Below are 20,800 nucleotides of genomic sequence, written 5' to 3' on the forward strand. Positions count from 1 at the left end.
TATTGGCTTTACTGCAGTGGTCTGAAACTGAACCTGCAATATCTCCCTGTGGTATGCCTGTATTGTTTCTCTGATCTATGTGTCTATCCCTCTACCAATACCACACTGTCTTAAGAGTTACATTGCAAGTTTAAAAATTGGGAAATTAAAATTTAAAATTGTGACTCCTTTAATTTTGTTCTTTTTTAAAACACCGCTTTACCTCCATTGAAAAGCAATTTGTAAGTGTTACAGAAAACCTTAATTTCTAACCTTTTACATTGATGTTCAGATACCTCTTCACATTCTCAGTGATCTCCTGTACCACATCAATGTTAGAAGGCACATAAATCAATTCCCACTCTTCAGGATTTTTGACGAAAGAAGGCAAAGTATTGATGGGCTGAGAAGTATAATTGTAAGGTCCAACAACCTTTATAGCAATATGTGTACGGAATAGCAAAATCATCACCGGAAACACCAGTGCTGTTAAGACTTCCAATGTTAAAGTAAAGAACTGCCTCCTCTAGAAGAGAAACAAAAAGATGGTGTTAATTAATTTAAGGACACACATTCAATGCACATGGATAGTTCTATGATATTAAACTTCTGCATTTTTACTCTGGAACAGCTAAGTGCTTCCCAGACTGTCTTGTTCCAGCTTTTCCCTCACCCCTCCCAACTTTCTTATAGGTCATACTATTCTACTGATTAACTCAGTTTTATACATTTGGAAGAGCTACCTACAGTCTGGAATTGATTTTTTCAAAAGTATGTATACATACATACACACACACACACACACACACATCTGGAATTGATTTTTTCAAAAGTATGTATACACACACACACACACACATATATATATATAACCCTGAACTGCAACAAATGGCCATTTATGAACATTTTACATGGATGCCTTTACCCACCTTTACACACACACACACACACACACATAACCCTGAACTGCAACAAATGGCTATTTATGAACATTTTACATGGATGCCTTTACCCACCTTTAAGGTAAAATTTTTCCAGAGGAGCACTGCAAATTGGTTGAATGTCAACAAATCCATTCTCTAGGGGTAGAGGAAAGGTTTTATAATATTAAGTTACCTAATAATGTGGACATCAAATAACAGAATTACTTCTTTCTCCTAATTTTCTTCTTAATCAGCCTCAAATATTGATAGCAAGAATGATTACATATTTGAAATAAAGAAAATCATACTGTTTCCATTTTTATATTAGTTTAACTAATATCTAATGAGGTTCTAATATGATAACATATAAGTAAGATGTGGTTCCATTTCTCCAAATGGTTATATGCCTGTTGGTATGAGGGCTGAATTCTAATTCTTTCATAGAATGATGGTGAGAATGGTTTCATAATGATTTAGCCAAGTAAAACATGTATGTACATGCAGTAAGGAAAATATCCATGAATACACTTACAATAACTATTTTTATATACAAAAAACCTAACAACAACCCAAAAGTCAACAATGTAATGGAAACTGCAGTATATTCATACAACGGAATATTGAAAATCAATGACAGGGATGAACTACAATTAAACACAGTGTAAATAAACATCCCAATATAGTACTGACCAATGAAAGTCAAGTCCAAGAAGAATATGTTCATTAAGTTCTCATTTAGCTAAAGTTCAAAAGGTAAAACTTCAGCACATAGTGATTAAGAATACATTTACAGGGGGCACCTCGGTGGCTCAATCAGTTAAGCGTCCAACTCTTGGTTTCGGCTCAGGTCATGATCTCAGGATCTTGGGATTGAGCCCTGAATTGGGCCCCGTGCTCAGCGGGGAGTCTGCTTGAGATCCTCTCTCTCCCTCTCCCTCTGCCCCTCCCCTTGTTCACTCACTCTAATAAATAAATCAATCTTAAAGAAAAGAATATATTCATAGGAAGTACACTGAAACAAGGAAAGGATTATCGTAAATATCAGAATACCTATAGACTGTTTGGAGAGAGGCTTATAAGTGGCTTTAAATTCCTGGAAATGGGAGGAAGAAAAGATGGCGGAGGAGTAGGGGACCATATTTCAACTGGTCCCCAGAATTGATAGCTGGGTATCTACCAGACCGCTCTGAGCACCCACGAAATCAGCCTTAGATGTAAGAAGATCTGGATCTCTACAAACAGAATATCGCAGGTGGCTGGTTTCGAGGTATGAAACAGGGAGCCGTGATCCTGCGGGCAGATATCGAGGATAAACGGCAGCAGGAGGGAGCCTGGCCGTGGGGATCCTACACCGCCGGTGAGCAACAGCCTCGCACGCTGGGGACGGGGCACAGACTCGCAGACCGGCAGTGGCGGGGAAAGGACTTTAGGGCAGCCCCCGGGGCTGAAACCTGGAGCGGTGGGGTCTCGCGTATGAACTGGGAGCGGCTGGCAGTTTTAGAAGCACAAAGGGCAGAGAGGTGCCCCGACCTGGAGGCAGGACTGGGAGTGCTGCGGAGGGGCGCACAACCCAGGATGCTGCAGTTTATAGCAGCACAGACAGAAATGGAGACAGTGTGGCCTGGAGAGCTCACTGAAGAACAGACTGCAATCTCTCTGCTCTGAGGCAGAGGGTTGGAAACGGTCTCTTCTGCTCTCTCGGAAGAGACACAAAAAGCCACCAGGGAAAGCTGCCAGAGAACAAAAGCCCCCAAAAACTGATTCCCGCTGAGCCCATCCCCTGCCCCAGGAGTCAGGGCAACTCGCCCAAACAGGGTTGCCTGAGTAACAGCGCGGCAGGCCCCTCCCACAGAAGACAGGCTGGGAAAACAAGAGGCCAGCAACCCTAAGGTCCCAAGAAAACAGGTGCATCTTGCTTGGATTCTGGTCAATAATTTGGACTCTATACATTCCCTCAACCACCCATCAACAGAATGACTAGGAGGAGGAACCCCCAAAATAGAAAAGACTCAGACATTATGACTTATGGCGCAGATTTACAAATGGATGCAGATATAACCAAGATGTCGGAGATGGAATTCAGGCTAACAATTGTGAAGACAACAGCTAGAATGGGGGAAATCAATGGCAACTTGGGTCTCCAAGGGCAGAAAGGAAAGCTGAATTGGCAGAACTTAAAAATGCTATCAATGAGATACAATCCAATCTAGATAATCTAACAGCTAGGGTAAGTGAGGAGGAAGAACGAATAAGCGAACTGGAAACAATTTAATAGATAAAAAGGGAAAAGAGGAGGCCAGGGAAAAACAACTCAGAATCCATGAAAATAGAATCAGAGAAATAAGTGACACCATGAGGCGTTCCAATGTCAGAATAATTGGAATCCCGGAGGGAGTGGAGAGAGAGAGGACTAGAAGATGTATTTGAGCAAATCGTAGCTGAGAACTTCCCTAATCTGGGGAATGAAACAAACATTTGAGTCCTAGAGGCAGAGAGGACCCCTCCTAAGATCAAGGAAAACAGGCCAACACCCCGGCATGTAATAGTAAAACTCGCAAATCTTAGAACCAAGGAAACTATCTTAAGGGCAGTTAGGGGGAGAGATTCCTTACATACAAAGGGAGGCACATCAGAATAACGTCAGACCTATCCACAGAGACGTGGCGAGCCACAAAGGCCTGGCAAGACATATTCAGGGTACTAAACGAGAAGAATATGCAGCCAAGAATACTTTATCTGGCAAAGCTGTCATTTAGAATGGATGGAGAGATGCAGAGCTTCCAAGACCAGCAGAAACTGAAAGAATATGTGACCACTAAGCCGGCCCTGTAAGAAATATTAAGGGGGGGTTCTATAAAAGGAGAAAGACCCCAAGAGTCATATACAACAGAAATTTACAGGGACAATCTATAAAAGCAACATCTTCACAGGCAACATGATGACAATTAATTCATATCTTTCAATAATCACTCTCAATGTGAATGGCCTAAATGCTCCCATAAAATGGCAGAGGGTTGCAGACTGGATAAAAAGACAGGACCCATCCATATGCTGTCTACAAGAGACTCATTTTGAACCTAAAGATACATCCAGACTGAAAGTGAAGGGATGGAGATCCATCTTCCATGCCAGTGGACCTCAAAAGAAAGCTGGGGTAGCAATTCTTATATCAGACAAATTAGATTTTAAACTAAAGTCTGTAGTTAGAGACACAGAAGGACACTATATCATTCTTAAGGGGTCTATCCAACAAGAAGATCTAACAATTGTAAATATGTATGCCCCCAACATGGGAGCAGCCATCTACATAAGCCAACTGTTAACCAAAATAAAGAGTCATAATGATAACAATACGTTAATTGTAGGAGACCTCAATACTCCACTCTCAGCAATGGACAGGTCATCTAAGCAGACAATCAACAAGGAAACAAGAGCTTTGAATGATACACTGCACCAGATGGACCTCACAGATATATACAGAACATTCCACCCTAAAACAACAGAATACTCATTCTTCTCGAGCACACATGGAACTTTCTCCAGAATAGACCACATACTGGGTCACAAATCAGGTCTCAACCGATACCGAAAGACTGAGATTATTCCCTGCATATTCTCAGACCACAATGCTTTAAAACTGGAACTCAATCACAAGAAAAAATTTGGCAGAAATTCAAACACTTGGAAGCTAAAGACCACTCTGCTCAAGAATGTTTGGGTCCACCAGGAAATCAAAGAAGAACTTAAACAATCCATGGAAACCAATGAGAACGAAAACACATCGGTCCAAAACCTATGGGATACTGCAAAGGTGGTTCTAAGGGGGAAATACATAGCCTTCCAAGCCTCACTCAAAAAAATAGAAAAATCCTGAATTCACCAACTAACTCTACACCTTAAGGAACTAGAGAAAAAGCAACAAATGATGCCTAAGCCATGCATTAGAAGAGAAATAATTAAGATTAGAGCAGAGATCAATGAATTAGAAACCAGAAACACAGGAGATCAGATCAACGAAATTAGAAGTTGGTTCTTTGAGAGAATTAATAAGATCGATAAACCACTGGCCAGACTTATCCAAAAGAAAAGAGAAAGGACCCAAATTAATAAAATTATGAATGAAAGGGGAGAGATCACGACTAACACCAAGGAAATAGAAACAATTATTAGAAATTATTATCAACAACTATATGCCAATAAACTGAGCAATCTGGATGAAATGGAGGCCTTCCTGGAAACCTATAAGCTGCCAAGACTGAAACAGGAAGAAATTGACAACCTGAATAGGCCAATAACCAGTAACGAGATTGAAGCAGTGATCAAAAACCTCCCAAAAAACAAGAGTCCAGGGCCTGATGGATTCCCTGGGGAATTCTACCAAACATTCAAAGAAGAAATAATACCTATTCTACTGAAGCTGTTTAAAAAAATAGAAACAGAAGGAAAACTTCCAAACTCATTCCGTGAGGCCAGCATTACCTTAATCCCCAAACCAGGCAAAGACCCCATCCAAAAGGAGAATTTCAGACCGATATCCCTGATGAATATGGATTCCAAAATCCTCAAGAAAATCCTAGCTAATAGGATGCAACAATACATTAAAAGGATCATCCACCACAACCAAGTGGGATTTATCCCCGGGATGCAAGGGTTGTTCAACATTCGCAAATCAATCAATGTGATAGAAAACATTAATAAGCGGAGGGAGAAGAACCATATGGTCCTCTCAACTGATGCAGAAAAAGCATTTGAGAAAATACAACATCCCTTCCTGATTAAAACTCTTCAGAGTATAGGGATAGAGGGAACATTCCTCAAGTTCATAAAATCCATCTATGAAAAACCCACAGCGAATATCATCCTCAATGGGGAAAAGCTGAGAGCCTTTCCCTTAAGATCAGGAACACGTCAAGGGTGCCCACTCTTGCCACTATTGTTCAACACAGTACTAGAAGTCCTAGCAACAGCAATCAGATAACAAAAAAAAAATAAAAGGTATTCAAATTGGCAAAGAAGAAGTCAAACTCTCTCTTTTCGCAGATGACATGATACTTTATGTGGAAAACCCAAAAGACTCCACCCCCACATTACTAGAACTCATACAGCAATTCAGTAATGTGGCAGGATACAAAATTAATGCACAGAAATCGGTTGCTTTCTTATACACTAACAACGCAAGTGTAGAAAGAGAAATTAGAGAAACGATTCCATTTACAATAGCACCAAAAACCATAAGATACCTCGGAATAAACCTAACCAAAGAGGTAAAGGATCTATACTCTAGGAACTACAGAACACTCATGAAAGAAATTGAAGAAGACACAAAAAGATGGAAAAATATTCCATGCTCGTGGATCGGAAGAATAAACATTGTTAAAATGTCTATGCTACCCAGAGCAATCTATACCTTCAATGCCATCCCGATCAAAATTCCAATGACATTTTTCAAAGTGCTGGAACAAACTCTGGACTGGCTAACTGGTGAAGGGCTTTGCCTGACAAAGCCAGTCTGTAAAGACTGGAAGATGTACCTACTTCTTGGAGTGCCAGACACAGACACAAGGCCACAAGGATTATTAATAATCAAAGAAACATGACTCCACCAAAGAGAAAAAAAACCTCCAATGACTAACCCTAAAAAAAGGAGGTCTACAAAGTGTCTGAAAAAGAATTCAAAATTATGCTGTTAAAGAAATTCAGTGAACCACAAGAAACACACATATACAACTAAATAAAATTAGGAAAGTAATACATGAACAAAATGAGAAGTTACATAAAAAAGTAAAAACCCACTACCCCACATCCCACCTCCAAAATCCCAGAGTTGAAGAATATAATGACTGAACTCAAGAATTCAATAGAAAGCTTCAAAAGCAGACTGAATCAAAAAGAAGGAAGAATTAGTGTAGAAGAAGTCAGGTCATTGGACTGTCAGAATAGAGAAGGCCCAAGATGGCAGTGTAGGAAGATTCTGAATTCACCTCCTTCTACAGACATACCAATCTACAGCTATATATGGATAATTTCTCTGAAAAAACCCTGGAAACTAGATGAACTGCTTTTCACAACAAAGGATGAAAGGACCACACTGAAAGGGGTAAAAGAGGCAGAGACAAGGACTCACAAAAAAAACTCCACTCTGGCATGGCAATATACACTGGGGAAGGATCTCACCAGACAGGCTCTTCTCTCAGAGGAACAAGGGTTTTGTAGCCCATGTTGGGCACCTTGGCCCCTGGGATCTGCACTGAAGAGATGAACTCTCAGGATGTCTGGCTTGGAAAACCAAGGGACTGACATCCAGGGGTCCCAAAGTGCTGTAAGAAACAGATATCCTCTGGAGGGCTTATATATGGTCTCACTGGCCCTGAGACCCAGTGAAAGAAGAGTAGTATGAAAAATACCTCGACTATATATGGAGATTCATTTGTATATCAAGGGGCATCAGCTGGAGGGGCAGGGGAGAGTTGAGATGCATCCCAGAGATAGAGGCATTGGCAGATGCCATTGCTGCACTCTCCACATAGACTGCTAACACAGGCAGGTGAGCGTGGACACAGCACTCCCAACCACCTTGCTGGGACAGGTGAGGATGAGCAGTCACGGCACTTGCCAAGGCCAGATAGTACAAGCAATTGCAGCACTTCTCCATTCCATGGGTGGTGCAGGCAAGCACAGTCAAACAGTTCTCTTGCTCCCTAGCTAAAGTCTGCAAGCAGGGCAGCTGCAACATTCCCTTGCCCTCTGGCTGGGGCTGGTGAGTGTGAACAGTTATGGTATTGTCCCACTCCCAACTTAAAGCCAGCAGGCATACAAAGACAAGGCACTCTTCTTTGCACTAGTGAAGCCCATGGGTGCATGTAGCCAACACATTTTCCTGCTGCCTTTCTGAAGCCAACAAGCATGTCCTACCCCAGATAATCTCCAGCTGCCATACTAAAGTCAGCTGGAGCACGAAATCCACACAGGAGACACCCCAGTTGCCAAGCCCTGGTGGCCAAGAGGGCTGGTGTTCCAGAGCTCCATGTGACTGTAACAAGAGCAAAGACAGTTCCTGGCAGACCACCAATGCCAGGGCACTGCACAGACAGCATACTGAAACACAACTTCAGTTTTCCTGTGAAACAGGCCTATTTACTCAGACTGGAGTTTCAATCTGAGGGACAGACTTCAGGTTTCATACACTTAGAGGCTAAGTAGGTGGTCCCAGGGAATGTAAGCAGGGAGACCACCATTCTTGTGCACTCACTTGTCCTTGCCAGAGCTCAATGAGATCTCCCATAAAGAAGCTTATACACTCATCTGGAACCTCAATTTTTACAATGGTGGCTCAGGGGATCCTCCAGATCTCCTGGTCTGAAGGCCAGCAGGGATTATTATTGTGGCCCCACAGAATTGTACATTTTTGTATACTTTAAAAGTTGCTACCCAGCGTGGCTTCCAATCAGCCTGAAAGTAGGTGCTAAATGAGATTTCTTCTCTTGGATCATAGACAGGTCCTGGCACACCCTCATCAAGGGCATATAAAGAATAAATCAGGTGGTTTAGACAATCACAAACATTTAAGAGTTCTAGGTCAAAGTTGAAGGATGAGGATCATTACCTAAACAAGGCCTCTCCTTCAGTAGCTGTTTTGCCTAATACATAGATACAAACACAGAGATTCACGGAAAACAAGGAAACAGAGATATATATTCCAAACAGTAGAACAAGACAAGACAAAAGGTCAGAAAAAAACCTTAATGATAGGTACATAAGTAATCTACCTCATAAATAATTCAAATACTCATAAATATGCTCACCAAACTCAGGAGAAGAATGGATGAACGCAATGAGAACTTGGCAACAAAGCGACAGAAAACATAAGTATCAAACAGAAGTCAAAGAGCTTAAGAATATAATAATGAAAAGTACACTAGAGGGGTTCAACAACAGACTAAATAAAGTAGAAGAATGGATCAGCAAGCTGGAAGATAAAGCAATGGAACTCACCCAGACAGAAAAGCAAAAGCAAAAAAGAAATTAAATAATGAAGGTAACTTAAGGAACTGCTAGGACAACATCAAGCTGAATAACATTCACATTATAGGGGTCCGAGAAGGAGAAGAGAGAGAGAAAAGGGAAGAAAACTTATTTGAAGAAATAACTGCTGAAAATTTCTCTAACCTAGGGAAGGAAACAGACATCCGGGTGCAGAAAGCCTGGAGAGTTCCAAATAAGATAAACACAAAGAGAGCCACACCAAGAAACACCATAATTAAAATGCCAAAAGTTAAATAGAGAATCTTAAAAGCAGCAAGAGAAAAACAAATTGTTACATAGAAAGGAACCCCATAGAAGTAACAGCAAATTTCTACACAGAAACTTTGCAAGCCAGATGGGACTGGCATGACATATTCAAAGTGCTGAAAAGAAGAAAACATGCAACCAAGAATACTCTAACAAGGTTGTCATTCGTATTTGAGGGAGAGATGAAAAGTTTTCAAAACAAACAAAAGATATAGAGGTTCATCACTACTAACCCAGCTTTTCAAGAAATATTAAAGGGACTTCAAAGCTGAAAAGAAATGGCACTAATCAATTAGAAAACATACAAAAGTAAAAATTTCACTGGAAAAGGTCATTATAAAGTTAGTGGACTCATCACTTATAAAGCTATTAAGAAGTTTAAAAGGCAAATGTAGTAAAATTAATGAAAACTACAAGAGTTAAGGAATACATATATAAAAAGATGTAAAAAGTAACATAAAAACATAAAATGAGAAAAGAATAAAAAACATAGAGTTTTGGAATGTGTTCAAATTTAAGTTGCTATCAAATTAAAATAGATTGTTATACAGAGGATGACATATGTGATCCAGTAACCACAAAACAAAACCTTAGAGTAAGAAATGAAAAAGGAATCTAAACACTAAAGAAAGTCATTGAACTATAAGAGATAAAGAGAAGAAGAAAGGAACAGAGAGAAACCCAGAAAACAATTAACAAAATGGCAACAAGTACATACCTATCAACAATTACTTTAAAATAAATGGACAAAATTCTTCAATCAAAAGTCACAGAATGGCTGACTGGATTAAAAAAAACAAAACAAAAACAATGAGACACACCTATATAATGCCTACAGGAGACTCACTTAAGAAGGACAAACAATAAAAGTGAAGGGATTGGAAGAGATATTCCATATAAATGGAAACAAAAAGAAAGCTGATGTAGCTATACTTATATCAGTCAAAACAGACTTTAAGGGCACCCGGTGGCTCAGTTGGTAGAGCATGCAACCCTTGATCTGGGGTTGTGAGTTAGAGCCCCATGTTGGGTGAGGTAAGGGATCTATACTCTGAAAACTATAGAACACTTATGACAGAAATTGAGGAAGGCACAAAGAAATAGAAAAACATTCCATGCTCATGGATTAGAAGAACAAATATTGTTAAAATGTCTATGCTACCCAGAGCAATCTCCATTATCAATGCAATCTCTATCAAAATACCATCAACACTTTTCACAGAGCTGGAACAAACAATCCTAAAATTTGTATGGAACCAAAAAAGATCCTGAATAGCCAAAGGAACGCTGGAAGAAAAAAACCAAAGCTGGTGGCATCACAATACCGGGCTTCAAGGTCCATTACAAAGCTGTAATCATCAAGACAGTATGGTACTGGCACAAAAAACAGATACAGAGATCCATGGAAGAGAACAGAGAACCCAGAAATGGACCCTCAACCCTACGGTCAACCAATCTTTGATAAAACAGGAAAGAATACCTAATGGAAAAAAGACAGTCTCTTCAACAAATGGTGTTGGGAAAACTGGACAGCCACATGCAGAAGAATGAAACTGAACCATTTTCTTACACCATACATAAAAACAAACTCAAAATGGGTGAAAGACCTAAATGTGGGACAGGAATCCATCAAAATCCTCAAGGAGAACACAGGCAGCAACCTCTTTGACCTCAGCCGCAGCAACATTTTGCTAGACGTGTCTCCAAAGGCAAGGGAAACAAAGGCAAAAATGAACTATTGGAACTTCAAGATACAAAGCTTCTGCACAGCAAAGGAAACAGTCAACGAAACTAAAAGGTAACCTACAGAATGGGAGAAGGTATTTGCAAATGACGTAACAGATAAAGGGCTAGTATCCAAGATCTCTAAAGAACTTATCAAACTCAACATGCAAAGAACAATCAAGAAATGGGCAGAAGACATGAACAGACACTTCTTAAAAGAAGACATACAAATGGCTAACAGACACATGAAAAAATGTTCATCATCATTAGCCATCAGGGAAATTCAAATCAAAACCACACTGAGATACCACCTTACACCAATTAGAATGGCAAAAATTGACAAGGCAAGAAACAACAAATGTTAGAGAGGTTGTGGAGAAAGGCGAACCCTCTTACACTGTTGGTGGGAATGCAAGTTGGTACAGCCACTTTGGAAAACAGTATGGAGGTTCCTCAAGACATTAAAAATAGAGCTACCCTATGACCCAGCAATTGCACTCCTGGGTATTTACCCCAAAGACACAGATGTAGTGAAAAGAAGGGCCATATGCACCCCAATGTTCAGAGCAGCAATGTCTGCAATAACCAAACTGTGCAAAGAGCCGAGGTGCCCTTCAACAGATGAATGGATAAAGAAGATGTGGTCCATATATACAATGGAATATTACTCAGCCATCAGAAAGGATGAATACCCAACTTTTACATCAACATAGATGGGACTGGAGGAGACTATGCTAAGTGAAATAAGTCAAGCAGAGAAAGTCAATTATCATATGGTTTCACTTATTTGTGGAACATAAGGAATAGCATGGAGGACATTAGGAGAAGGAAGAAAAAAATGAAGGGGGAGACGAACCATGAGAGACTATGGACTCTGAGAAACAAACTGAGGGTTTTAGAGGGGAGGGGGGTGGGGGGATGGGTTAGCCCAGTGATGGGTATTAAGGAGGGCATGTATTGCATGGAGCACTGGGTGTTATACGAAAACAATGAATCATGGAACACTACATCAAAAACTAATGATGTACTGTATGGTGACTAACATAACATAATAAAATAAAATAAAATTTAAAAAAATAAAATAAAAAAGGCAATGAAGAAAACACATTTAGATAGAGGAATTTCTTAAAATCATAAGAGATTACATGTATGACTCTATGCAAATACATTTATAAAATCTAAATTGAATGGAAAATTTCCTAGAAGAATACAATATACCAAAATTTATCCTCTTGGAGATATAAAACAGATGAATTTTCATTGAAGAAACAGAAAGGGTATCTAAGAAATGCTCCATCAAAGCATAGAGAAATTCTGTCAAACCTTTGATAATCAGATAATTCCAACACTACTTAAACTTTCAAGAGCATAGAAGATCAAATTATTTTTAGGAAGCAAACCTATCTAACAAAGACTACCCGCCCCCCAAAGAAACAACACTAATTCCACCTACATATCAATGAGAAATTCTAAATACTACCAAACATAATCCAAGTATTAAAAAAATTACACTATAGCAGGTGGCATTTATTCCAGGAGAAGAAGGATGGTTCACTATTAGAAAATCTATCAAGTAACTCACCATATTAATATATCTCATATGTAAAAAATTCTAATAATTACCTTCTTAAAAAGGTCTCTGACAAAATTTAAATTCTGTTCCTGATTAAAACCACTTAAAAACTAATAGGAATTCATGAACATGTCCTAATATAGTAAAATGTATACACTCCACTTTAGAAAAAATAATGATGGCTACTATTCCCACTACAGTTTAACAATATATTAAGGATTTTAGACAATGAAATCAGAGAAAACAAAACAAGAGTAAAACTATCTCTATCTGCAGATATAACTGTTTGACCCAAGATAATCAATGTGAAAAACAAAAAATTTTTAAGGATAGAAACTTACGGATTTGAAGGGGTACATGCACCCTGATCTTGATAGCAGCATTATCAACAATAGCTAAGTTATGGAGATAGCCCAAATGTCCATTAACTGATGAATGGATAAAGAAGATGTGGTATAGGGGCCTGGGTGGCTCAGTTGTTAAGCGTCTGCCTTCAGCTCAGGTCATGATCCCAGAGTCCTGGGATCGAGCCCCACATCGGGCTCTCTGCTTGCGGGAAGCCTGCTTCTCCCTCTCCCACTCCCCCTGCTTGTGTTCCCTCTCTCGTTGTCTCTCTCTGTCAAATAAATAAATAAATAAAATCTTAAAAAAAAAAGATGTGGTATAAATATACAATGGAATATTATTCAGTCATCAAAAAAATTCAATCTTGCCATTTGTAATGATGTGGATGGAACTCCAATGTATTACGCTAAGTGAAATAAGTCAGTCAGAGAAAGACAAATACCATATGATCTCACTGACACATGGAATTTAAGAAAACAGATGAACATATGGGAAGTGGGCGGGGGGAGGAGGGAAACAAACCATAAGAGACTTTTTTTTTATTTTGACAGAGACACAGCGAGAGAGGGAACACAAGCAGGGGAAGTGGAAGAGGGATAGGCAGGCTTCTCGCAGAGCAGGGAGCCCAATTCAGGGCTCGATCCCAGGACCTTGGGATCACGACATGAGCCGAAGGCAGACGCTTAACAACTGAGCCACCCAGGCACTCCCTCATAAGAGACTCTTTAATGATAGAGAACAAACTGAGGGTTGATGGAGGGAGGTGGGTGGGGGATGGGCTAGATGAGTGATGGATATTAAAGAGTGCACTTGTGATGACCAATGGGTGTTGTATGTAAGCGATGAATCACTGAATTCTACTCCTGAGACCAATATTTCATTGTATGTTAACTAAAACTTAAATTAAAAAAAACCAATTCAATCTTTTTGAATTTTCATAGGATATAAAACTTTACTTATTTATAGTGAGATATATAATTAACATAAAAACCAGTAACTTTCATATACACAGAACTTATAAACAAAAAACCCAACACAAGACATAAAGGAAGAGAATACTCCAGTTTATAATGGCAACAAAAAAGACAAAATACTTAGAAATAAATGTAATAAAAAATGTGCAAGGTTTATATGAGGAAAACTTTAAAGCCCTCGTATAGAGGCGCCTGGGTGGCTCAGTTGGTTAAGCATCTGCCTTCAGCTCAGGTCATAATCTCAGGGTCCTGGGATTGAGCCCCGTGTCAGGCTGTCCGTTCAGAGGGGAGTCTGTTTCTCCCTCTCACTCTCCCTCTACTCTCTGTTCTCTCTAAAATAAATAAATAAAATCTATAAAAAAAAAAACAAAAGCCCTCCTGTAAAACTCAGAAATAGATCTGAACAGTTGGAAAAATATTCCTTGTTCTTAAATAGGATGATCTAAAATCATAAATATGTTCTTTTTCTCCATAGTCTGCATATATTTAACGTTATCCCGATGAAAATAATAACCAGTAAGTTTCCTTTCATTCTAAAGTTATTTGGAAAGGTAAGAAAAAACAGCTAGGAAAACATTGAAAAATAAGATTAATGAGGTTAAGTTTAGCTCTACCAGATGTTAAAACATATTATAAAGTCTCTATCTTAAAAATGGGTGGTAGGGGCACCTGGGTAATTCAGTTGGTTAAGCATCTGATGCTGGATCTCAGCTCAGGTCTTGATTTCAAGGTCGTGAGTTTAAACCCTGCGCTGGGCTCCATACTGTGTGTGGAGCCTACTTAAAAAAAAAAAAAAAGTGGTACTTGTACATTAATTGAAAGCCAGACAAATGGAACAAAATAGAAAGTCCAGAAATAAACCAAAGTACATACAGAAATTCAGGATATGCTGTAGGTAACATTGAAATAAGTGGGCAAAAGGTGTATTTTTAAAAAAATGTTGCTGGAACAAAACAATAGTCATTTGGAAAAAGATATTTTTTATATGGAAAAAGATAAAATGTGGGAGTGGGAAAAGTCTCCATGAATCCAAATCCACTAGCAATACAAGTTTCATAAAATAACATATATAAAAAAAGTAAGGGTTGTGTGGTAAATATTAACATGAACAAAGTCAAAAGACCAATGACAAACTGAGAAAACTAGCAACTTATACTGTTGGCAAAGGGCTAATCTCTCTAAAATATAGAGTTCTTCAAATGGAAGGGGGAAATAAGCACCACAAAAATAGAAACAAAAAATAGTGTGGTATTGGTGAAGAGACAAACATAGATCAATGACACAGAATAGGGTCCAGAAATACAGTCACATATTTATGATCCACATGACTATGGTCAATTATTTTCCACAAATTACCAAGGGAATTCAACGGGTAGAGAAAAGACTTTTCCCAAAAAACGATGCTGGGACAACTGGATATGTGTATGGAAAAAAAAAAAATGAGTACTGGCCTTACCTCATACCATACATAAAAACGAACCCAAAATATATCACAGATCTAAATTGAAAGTCTAAAAATATAAAGCTTTCAAAAGAAAACAGGAGAACATCCTCATCACCTGGTATGTGAACATTTCTTATTTAGGACACAAAAAAATTAATAAACTGGGCATAAGTAATATAAAAAAACTTTTACTCTTCAAAAGACACTGCTAAGAAAACCAGAAGGCAAGCCAGAAAAAGAAAATATTCACAATACATGTTATCTGATAAAGATCTTCTATCTAGAATACATAAAGAAGCCATATAAAATTATAGACACATAAAACAGATCAGTACTCTAGGTATGGGAGGATGTGACAAAGGGGTATAAGGGGAAAGAGCCAGGCACAAAATGTACATGCCACATGATTGCATTCATGTGAAATACCTAGAACAGGCAAAATCCTATCAAGGGTTAGGGTGTGCAGGGTGAGTGGTGGGTGAAAACAAAGGGGCAGGAGGATATTCTCTGTTGTGATACAAATGGTCTGTGTCTTCACAGAGGTATACATTTTTCAAAATTGATCAAACCGTCACTCAAAACCTGGGCATTCCATTTTATGTAAATTATACTTCAAGTGAAAAATTTTAAAAATCATTATAGCTCCTATATACTGAACACAGAGGCTAAAAAACAATCTTTAGCTTTAAGAATGCGACAAGAAGGCGCCCGGGTGGCTCAGTTGGTTAAGCGACTGCTTTCGGCTCAGGTCATGATCCCGGAGTCCTGGGATAGAGTCCCACATCGGGCTCTCGGCTCAGCGGGGAGCCTCCTTCTCCCTCTGACCCTCCCCCCTCTCATGCTGTTTCTCTCTCACTCGCTCTCTAATAAAGAAAGAAAGAAAGAATCTTTGGGAAAAAAAAAAAAGAATGTGACAAGATACCTGTAGTGGGTAGTGGGTAGCCCTGTAGTGGGGATAGTGTCATTTTCCTTTGTGTCTCAAACAACATGGAGCCTACTGCATTGCGCATTATTTATTTAAAGACCGCAATCCTGAAAACCTCAATTAATACAAGACTAACCTCATTCAAAATGGCATGGCAGGTGTTTTGTTTATATGGCAATGGCGTAACACCAACTTAAAATTCATACAGCCTTCTATCTGTGCAATTATGCCATTCTTGAACTTTTCATTAGAAGATAGGGCTTCACATCAGGGTAAATATTATCCCTCACTGGTTGATAAAAGACACTCAGTAGGGGTCTGCTACATTAACAATAAAGGAATTTATGCCGATCAAAGTCTTAAAGAGAAAACAACAACGACAACAACCAGAAACAAAGTTCCTAAAGCAAAACCACAGCAAAACAAAGATTCATACAGAAAGATGATCATTCACCAGAACACTGGAAATAGTAAGATAAAATGTAAACAGACAGAATGATTCTATAAATGATGGCAATCCCTTCAGTGAAATCCTATTCATCTGTTTCAAAGAGGAAGATAAAAACTGTACTTTCATGGGAGGATAATATATCGTGAAAGGGGAAAAGATGCAAAATATTCTATGTGATATACTTTTTTGTAAAAATATACATATATATGTTAGTTTATGTAGAGAGAAGAAAAATGGTAGAATATACTCTAGTGTGCTGACAGTGTCTGTCTCTCAAGAGTGAAATACAGGAGATTTACACATTCTACAATTTGTTAGGTCTGTAAGACTTGAATTCTACACAAGGCACCTGTACCATTTTTCTAATTGCTTCTTCAGATGTTAGGGGTTATAAATCTGTGAAGAACTACCTGTTGTACTGACAGACCCAAAAACTTTTTTCTCTTGCTCTTATAGTGGGTAATATTTTGAAATATTAACTATAAGTTTGCACTCATTACAATCTTAGTGTCCCATCCCCCACTCAATCTTTTTTTTTTTTTTTTTTTTTTTGGTCTCAAAGAAGAGAGAGGAACACCTAAGCCTAAAAGGACAAAGTCTAGTTCTTTCCATTCATCCTTTCTAGGATAACACAAATGATTTGAAATTATGCACAACGAGGAAAAGCAAAGCTTCTTAATATCCTGTCACCCCACCTTCTTCACTATCTCTGAAACAGATCTGGGAGAATCTTCGGGCAGAAGAGGTCTGACTCCACAAGAGCCAGGCCAGGAACCAGTTCATCTATAATAATCTGGCCTTAAATACTAAATGCATTCCCACTCCTGTCCATCCCAAATTTGGATGCAACACTGAGGTGGGAGGGAAAGGAGGAGGAAGCTGAAGGGACATGAACCTGGTGTGTCTAAAAAATTTTAGGGCAACCTATTGATGTGTGGGCTCTCAAAAAACAATTAAATGGAGTTACTGAAAATTAAGTCATTACACTGCTTACAGTCCTAAAGTCTTAGAATGAGACTTAGACTCACTACAGTTTATGTCCTTTTCTGAAAAGCACTGAGCTGTTCTGAATGAAACACAGCAGCTTTCTTAATTCTGCTAAAACAGAGGTATCTTTCCTTTTAAATCTTCTGCCTACTTTGCATAAAATGAGGGGACCAAGATGGCTTGAATGTTCCTCTGAGCTGGACTAATACTATACATTTGGCTCTCCCTGGTTCTAGGTCCTGACCACCCTTTTCTCTGGGCATCTGCTTTAGAAAACCTTTAATTAAACATCCTTTCTCTGTTTAAAACATGTATAACTCTTTTTACAAGCCTCTTTTCTGTTTTACAACCCCAAACTCTCTTTCTGAAGGGCCTGGGAGTCATCCTTTGAAATGTAATCCTCAAGGAAGATAGCACCCCTCTTCCCAGTCTCTGTGGGAGGGTAGGAGCTAGCTTCTAACAGGCACCGACAGCAAACACACACGGCCTAATCACAGAGAACCACTGAGCAAGCTTCAGGAAGTTACTCAAGGTGTCCTACTGGTCAACCTCCCCTCTACAGTCCTCCAGCACATTCCCACTGTCTCACTCAGCCCTCAAACACCCTCCCATCCTTTGTCTCAGCAGAACTGAGCTCAGACTGAGTTCTGGCCTGTCTTCCCAGCTCCTAGAGCCTTGCATAAAGTCTTCCTTGCCTGTTTAACCTAGTTCAGTGCAATTTCTGCTTTGGCAGAGGAGAACAAAGACACTGGAGCTTCCTGCAGCACTTAACTTCCATAACCCTTCTATTTCTTGAACGTTTACTACCTCCTGTCAGTTGAAATATTCTAATCACCCTCAGAGATGGGTACAAATAGTATCCAGCTTCTTTTACAGGAGGATACTGAGGCTTAGTGAAATCAAGCAATTTACATTAGGTCATTGCTATAATCTGAATGTCGGTGTCCTCCTCTTCTCCCCAAATTCGTATGTTAAAATCCTAACCCCAATGTGATGGTATCACCATGAGGGACACGCAGCATGTGATGAGGTCATGAGGATGGAGCCCTGATGAATGGGATTAGTGCCCTTATGACACAGGCCCCAGAGAGCTCCCTTGCTCCCTCCACCATGTGAAGGACACGTTGAGAAGATGCCTGTCTGTGAATCAGAAATCAGGCTCTCACCACACGCTGAATCTGCATGGAGCTCTGATCGGAGACTTCCCAGCCTCCAGAACTGTGAGAAACACATTGGTTGTTTTTAAGTCACCCAGCCTACGGTATTCTGTTACGGCAGCCCCAGCTGACTGGGACAGTCACAGAGCAAATAAATTCTGGACTCCGCAGGCCTAGACCCACAACACGTGCCTCCAGAGCCCTGGCTTTCAAATACTTGGCACAGCCCAAATAAAAGTTTGTTTAATTTGCTCTCGTTAGCTGCTGTGTGTGTTTCGGGGTCCCGAGAAGGGTCCTTTACTTCCGGTGCTTGTTTTGGTGTTTTTGAGGGGGAGGGCACTTTCTCCTCCCTCAGAAGCCCTGGAAGCCCTGGATGCATTCCCCAGAGCAGGGGGACCCGGAGAGGAAAAGGATGGCAGTGAGGTCCAGCGAGGGACACGCAAAACACCGGACGGACGGTCAACACTGGGTGTGGCGGCCCCTGACAGTCGACAGTGAGGTACAGGTAATATTATAATATGTATATCACGTCCAGGGGGTTTGGGTATCGTTTTGGAGGGAGCAGAGAGGGCTGTGGACGGTTCCAGTGTGTCTTGTGCGGGGTTCGCACTTTCGGGCTCGGCGCTCAGAGGGCGGCCGGCGGGTCGGCCTCCGGCCTCCGGCCTCCGGGGGGCAGTCCAGGGAGCACCCTCCGCCTCCCCGGGGGAATCTGGGGAGAAGACACCGGGGCGCGGAGGTCCCACACTCACCGCTCAGGCCTCGTAACCGCCACGGCCACACCTCCACCTCCACCTGTGAGGGACACGCGTCACCCGCGGCGCGCTGCCTCCTCCCAACGGCTTCCCCAACCGCCCCGCCGCTGAGCGCGGGAGCGGACCCGCCACCTCGCGCCCCTTCCTCGCGCATGCGCGCACGCGCCCAGGCCCCACCCGGCCCCGGGACACCTCAGAGCGTGAGGCCTCACTGAACTCTTCCCTCGCGTACTGCCCGCGGCCCCACCGCCCTGAGGGCCCTGCCTCGGGCCCGTTCCCTTGCTCCCAGGCTCTTTGCCTCTGCACCCCACTGGACGACCCGACCATCCTCCATCTGTCGCTGGCTCCCCTCTCCCTCATGTGTCGTGGTCACCCTCAGCGGGCCGGTAGCTGGTGGCAGGAAGTGGGAGGAGATTCAGCGGCCGCCGCGCTCCACGGTCTGCGGGGTCAACAGATAACTTGCAGAGGCGCAGGCACAGGGGCCCGCAACCCTGCTCCGGGGGCCAAAGCCCCAGACGCGCGGCGACCCGGCCTAGGGCGCGCCGTCCACGCGCCTCTGCCCGTGGGCGCTCAGCGCGTGGAGACCCCCACTGCGTCCTCTGCACCGCTGCCCTGAGCCGCCAGCCACTCAGTGGGCCTCAGCCCCGGACCTCTCTCATGCTGCTCCAGTTCACTGATGGTCGCTTCTCTTGGCGGACCTCCGCCCCAGCCGATACGCACCTCCACTGCAGCTTAGTGGTTGGAAGCCCAGGTTCTGGATTCTATCAGAGGGCAAACCTCTTCCCTACTGGACCAGGTATCGGGTTCTGGCCTCGCAGGGCTAAATGGAGCTGGGCTCTTGAACTGTCAGGTTAAGCTTTGTCAGGAGAGCGTGCTGGATGGACCCTGCAGGACCAAGGGCTGCTGGTCCAGGTTCGGGTGTTTTCTCTTGATTTTTCTTACTATCACCTTGCTGCTGCCAGCAGCAGGTGTGGAGGACATTTCGCGGCATTCACCCTACACCCCCACGCTCATTAACCGTGGATGCTCAGTGACTCTCGCAGGTGCCCCTTCCTAGCACCAGCCTGCCAACAATCACAGAAAAGTTTCCCGCTTGCTAGATCCAGCCGGTTCCCTGTTGGCCAGCCTAGGCAGCCTGTACCCCATGGGGCATTTCCGGCTTGCTCAGCAGGTGTGGAACAGCCTCGACCCAAGGCCAAGGAACTTCCCACCAACTTTACCTTCTCCAAGAAGATCTGAGGAGGAAGAGGAGTCCTCTTCCAAGTTTGTTTCTTCA

General features: G+C 41.5%; 2 protein-coding genes across 2 annotated transcripts in view; both read right to left on the reverse strand.

Annotated features, from left to right (window-relative positions):
* LOC118549013 (phospholipid-transporting ATPase ABCA3-like) overlaps positions 1-1,055 on the reverse strand; it is a 191,444-nt gene extending 190,389 nt beyond the window's left edge. Inside the window, exons 1-2 of the mRNA XM_036113189.2 lie at positions 996-1,055; positions 253-505 (exon numbers count right to left, since the gene is read on the reverse strand). Coding sequence (XP_035969082.2) covers positions 253-505; positions 996-1,055 — 313 coding nt within the window. The remainder of the gene's footprint in view (positions 1-252; positions 506-995) is intronic.
* Positions 1,056-16,484: 15,429 nt separating this feature from the next.
* LOC118549012 (phospholipid-transporting ATPase ABCA3-like) overlaps positions 16,485-20,800 on the reverse strand; it is a 143,361-nt gene continuing 139,045 nt past the window's right edge. The window contains exon 31 of the mRNA XM_078074025.1: positions 16,485-16,535. Within this exon, the coding sequence (XP_077930151.1) occupies positions 16,485-16,535 (51 nt within the window). The remainder of the gene's footprint in view (positions 16,536-20,800) is intronic.

This window comes from Halichoerus grypus, chromosome 6, assembly GCF_964656455.1.
Source record: "Halichoerus grypus chromosome 6, mHalGry1.hap1.1, whole genome shotgun sequence".
Lineage (NCBI taxonomy): Eukaryota > Metazoa > Chordata > Mammalia > Carnivora > Phocidae > Halichoerus > Halichoerus grypus.